The 4,871-nt window shown below is 35.6% G+C and overlaps 1 protein-coding gene across 1 annotated transcript; it reads left to right on the top strand.

Annotated features, from left to right (window-relative positions):
• Window positions 1–2,394: 2,394 nt before the first annotated feature.
• Window positions 2,395–3,180, top strand: LOC127144158 (uncharacterized). Its single transcript, XM_051079726.1, has 3 exons — window positions 2,395–2,691; window positions 2,775–2,987; window positions 3,067–3,180. Exons 1-3 carry the CDS (start codon window positions 2,395–2,397, stop codon window positions 3,178–3,180), a joined length of 624 nt encoding a protein of 207 aa, XP_050935683.1.
• Window positions 3,181–4,871: the final 1,691 nt, after the last annotated feature.

Genomic DNA, 4,871 nt, shown 5'->3' with positions numbered 1-4,871 from the left:
ATGTTATGATGCTTATCGAGAAGAAGTATTCAACTTAAGGTCAGTTTTGTTGTGGACAATCAATGATTTTCCTGCATATGGTAACCTCAGTGGATGTTGTGTTAAAGGGTATAAGGCATGCCCAATTTGTGGAGATAATACAAATTCTATAAGGTTACGACATGGGAAGAAAATAGCATACCTAGGACATCGAAGATTTCTAGCACGCCATCATCCGTACCGACGACAAAAAAAGTCATTCAACGGTAAAAAAGAACTTGGTACAATTCCAGAACCACTTTCTGGGGAGGATGTGTACTTGAAATTGAAAGATCTTGAATTTCCTAAAGGAAAGAAGATCCATAAGAACCTATCGATGAACAGAAGTGAAAATATTTGTTGGAATAGGTTATCTTTCTTTTTTGAGTTGCCATATTGGAAAGATCTTCATGTTAGACATTGTTTAGATGTGATGCACATCGAAAAAAATGTTTGCATGAATATCTTAGGTACGCTTCTTGATATTCCTGGTAAAAGTAAGGATGGGTTGAATGCTAGACGTGATTTAGTTGATCTAAAACTTCGACTAGAGCTTGCCCCTATTAGTAGTGAGAAGAAAATATTCATTCCTCCTGCGTGTTATACTCTTACAAAGGAAGAAAAACGATGTGTTTTGAAGACTTTGTCAAGAATAAAGGTTCCCGAAGGTTACTCTTCCAATATTAGAAACCTTGTGTCAATGAAAGATTTAAAACTTAATAGTTTAAAATCTCATGATTGTCATGTGCTCATACAACAATTGTTTCCCATTGCGATAAGATCGATGCTACCGAAACATGTTCGTTATGCTATAACTAGGTTGTGCATCTTTTTCAATTCTGTATGCAACAAGGTGTTAGATGCGCAACAATTAGACAAGTTGGAAGATGATATTGTGGTAACATTGTGTTTATTTGAAAAGTATTTTCCCCCTTCATTCTTCACAATCATGATTCATCTCACAGTACACATAGTTAGGGAAGTCAAACTTTGTGGCCCTATATATCTTCGATGGATGTATCCCTTTGAAAGATTCATGAAAGTCGTCAAAAACTCTGTGAGGAATAGATATCGTCCAGAAGATTGTATTGCCGAAAGTTATTTAATAGAAGAAGCTATTGAATTTTGTTCTGATTTCTTATCTTGAGTGGATCCCGTTGGGCTTGGGACTCGCAAGTCACAAGACCATTTAGACACGTCAAACATTGGTAGGCCGTTCCACGGGAGTTCCATTCAAACCTGAACAAGAACTTCTACGTCAAGCTCATCGATATGTGTTGGAAAATACAATTGATGTTCAGCCATATATGGAGTAAGTTTATTCATTGATTTCTTCATTCTTTCATTCACTTTTAAATAATTAAATCTAACTATATTACAATGTTTGGATGATGACTACAAAGAAAACATATGAAGGCTTTGCAACTACAATATCCGAACAAGTCTAAAAATCAGAAATGGCTTCAAGAGAAACATAATCGAACTTTTATACATTGGTTACGAGAAGAGGTACAGTGTTGAACTTTGTAATTTAGTTATACATGTTATGTGTTGAACTTGAAATAATAATTCTTGTGGTAGGTATCAACTGAGCTTGAAGTTGGAAATAGTGGAGTTTCAGATAACTTAAGGTGAATTGCTCATGGCCCTCATCCTTTTGTTATTACATATAGTGGTTATGCAATAAACGGATGTCGCTATCACACAAAATCTTCTGAGAAGGATCGAAGTGTACAAAACAGTGGAGTTAGTTTAGTTGCAAAAACAATGAAGTGTCTAGTTCTAAAGATAAAAATCTCGTCATTGGAGATATGTCATTCTATGGAGTGATACAAGAGAAATGGGAACTCAATTATAATACGTTTAATGTTTCGGTGTTTAAATGCAATTGGGTACAGAATAGTGGTGGTGTTCGGATCGATGAACTTGGTTATACTTTAGTTGATTTAAATAGAGTAGGACACAAGTCAGACTCATTTATACTAGCAAGCCAAGCAAAGCAAGTGTTTTATGTTGAGGATCCAAGTGATGTTAGATGGTCAGTTGTACTCACTCCACCACAAAGAGACTTTGAAGATAGATATAATGACGATGAACTTGGTGATACAATACTCCTGTGTGAAGGAATACCCAATGATATGCCAGATGTCTATTTAAACAATGATTTGGATGAAAATGTCTTAACGTACGTAAGGTCAGATTGTGAAGGCACATGGATACCTACATAATATTATAATGGTGTGTTCACAATTTCAAACAAGGAGACCATAAGTTTATTATGTTCATTTATCTTATTTCATTATTTATTATTGTTTAAAGTTTGTATATCATGCTAATTTTTTCTTCATTTTGATTGACAGCTTCGCATAATATAATATGGACGATCTTAATGAAGAAGTTGGTGTTGGTGAGTTGAATGCAACAGTTGAAGAAACCCCAAAAGAGTTGAAGCGACAACGAGGACCTACTATTATGTTTGATGTAACTCGCATTAGAAGTTTGGGAGACAAGAAGGTGGTGAGGTACAATGAAGACGGAGCACCTATTGGTGAGAATGGAGCGAAGTTAAAGTCTTTCATAGGGTCTGCAACCCATTATCATGTCCCTATCACATATATGTCTTGGAAAAGTGTGCCTGCAGAACTGAAAGATAAGATATTCACTACATTTGAGGTATATATAACTTTAATGTCCTTATTATATTTGATAATGTTCTTGTTGTATGGACACTTGATTAAGTACTTTTAATTATTTAGGCTGCATTCGTCATTGATCCAAGATCTAGGAAAAACGTTCTCCAAACTGCAGGTATTTCGGTTCGTCAGTTTAAGAACTGGCTAACAACGAAATACATCATCCCGCATAAAGATGAACCACAATTGCTTCAAGTTCCACCTGAAAAGTATTCCTTCATTGAGCAAAATCACTGGGAAGAGTTTGTAAGGTCAAGGTTATCAGAGACCTTTCAGGTATGAATAACTTTTATACATGAAAATCATTCGAAATGATATTTTCTACTTTCTCAATAACAAATACATTTGGATATAGGAAAAAAGAAAATTACAACAAGATAGACGATCGAAGAACAAATACAATCATAGAATCTCAAGGAAAGGGTATGCCAATCTTAAGGAGGAAATGGTAAGATGCTTAGATGTCTAAGGAGGAAACTCCCATTTTTGTAGTTTGTTCTTTCTTTGTTGCCAAAGAAACCTTATAGAATTTGGGATGTCTGGTTGGATATCTGGTGTAATCCTCCTCTTTGCTTGCGTGGTGTAAGTTTGTTTGTTTCTTGTCATTGGGGGGGGTGTTTGTTTCTTGTAAAGGGTTGCATAAAAAGTTGTAAGTTTGTTGTTTGTTTCTTGTAAATGGTTGCATAAAAAGTTGTAAGTTTGTTGTTTGTTTCTTGTAAATGGTTGCATAAAAAGTTGTAAGTAGGATTATTGTATCACTTTGTCATTTGGGGGGGGGGGGGGTTGCATAAAAAGTTGTAAGTAGGATTCTTCTAAAGCTTTGTCATTGGGGGGGGGGGGGGGGAGGGGGAAGGGGGGTTGTTTGTTTCTTGTAAAGGTTGCATAAAAAGTTGTAAGTTTGTTGTTTGTTTCTTGTAAATGGTTGCATAAAAAGTTGTAAGTAGGATTATTGTATCACTTTGTCATTTGGGGGGAGGGGGGTTGCATAAGAAGTTGTAAGTTTGTTGTTTGTTTCTTTTAAATGGTTGCATAAAAAGTTGTAAGTTTGTTTGTTTCTTGTAAATGGTTGCATAAAAATTTGTAAGTAGGATTATTGTATAACTTTGTCCGGGGGAGGGGGGTTGCCTAAAAAGTTGTAAGTAGGATTCTTCTAAAGCTTTGTCATTGGGGGAGGGGGGTTTGTTTGTTTCTTGTAAAGGTTGCATAAAAAGTTGTAACTTTGTTGTTTGTTTCTTGTAAATGGTTGCATAAAAAGTTGTAAGTTTGTTGTTTGTTTCTTGTAAATGGTTGCATAAAAAGTTGTAAGTAGGATTATTGTATCACTTTGTCATTTCGGGGGGGGGGGTTGCATAAAAAGTTGTAAGTTTGTTGTTTGTTTCTTGTAAATTTGCTTTGTACCAAAAATGGAATACAAGCTAATATGTTTACCACTTCAACTCCATGTTCTCGAATGAAGAAGGAGGATTCAAATGAAGTTTATGTTGATCGAGCTAAAATGTGGAAGAAAGCTCGAGTTAACAAACGAAGACAGTACGACAACGACGACATTCAGCAAGTCGTCCATAAAATAGTAAGTCATTACATGTAAATCACACATTTCAATTATCCATTACATAAGCAATCATTTCTATAACTTACATTAATTTTGCTATCTTTTTAGGATGAGATATCAATGAATACAGATTCATCTTCTATGAATAGACATTGTTCGAATGATGTATTAACCCAAGCATTGGGTACAAAAGAGCACAATGGTCGTGTGCGTGGGGTTGGTGGATACGTTACTCCAACAACGTACTTTCATTCAGTTAAGAAAACATCAAAAGATGAGGCGAACATTCTAGTTGAGAATGAAGAACTCCGTAGGCGAGTTAGTGAATTAGAGGCACAAATTCGCTCAAACTTATCTACACCATTGTCTGCACACGGGAGTTGTTCAAGGCCAATAGTGTTAGAGGGGATTGAAGAGAAGGGTAAGAGAATAGAAGTGGAATCGTTGGACAAACCAAAACAGAAGGAAAAGAAAGGGAAGGAGGTGATGAAGATGAATGAACCAGAGTTGGACGTCTTGAAGGTATGTAATCCACTATTAAACTCGAATGTCTAATATTGTACGTCTTACTGAATTTGGATGTTCTTGAATTAGGAGATGGACTTAAT

This window comes from Cucumis melo, chromosome 12, assembly GCF_025177605.1.
Source record: "Cucumis melo cultivar AY chromosome 12, USDA_Cmelo_AY_1.0, whole genome shotgun sequence".
In the NCBI taxonomy this organism is placed as follows: Eukaryota; Viridiplantae; Streptophyta; class Magnoliopsida; order Cucurbitales; family Cucurbitaceae; genus Cucumis; species Cucumis melo.
This window is presented reverse-complemented; position numbering and strand designations above follow the sequence as displayed.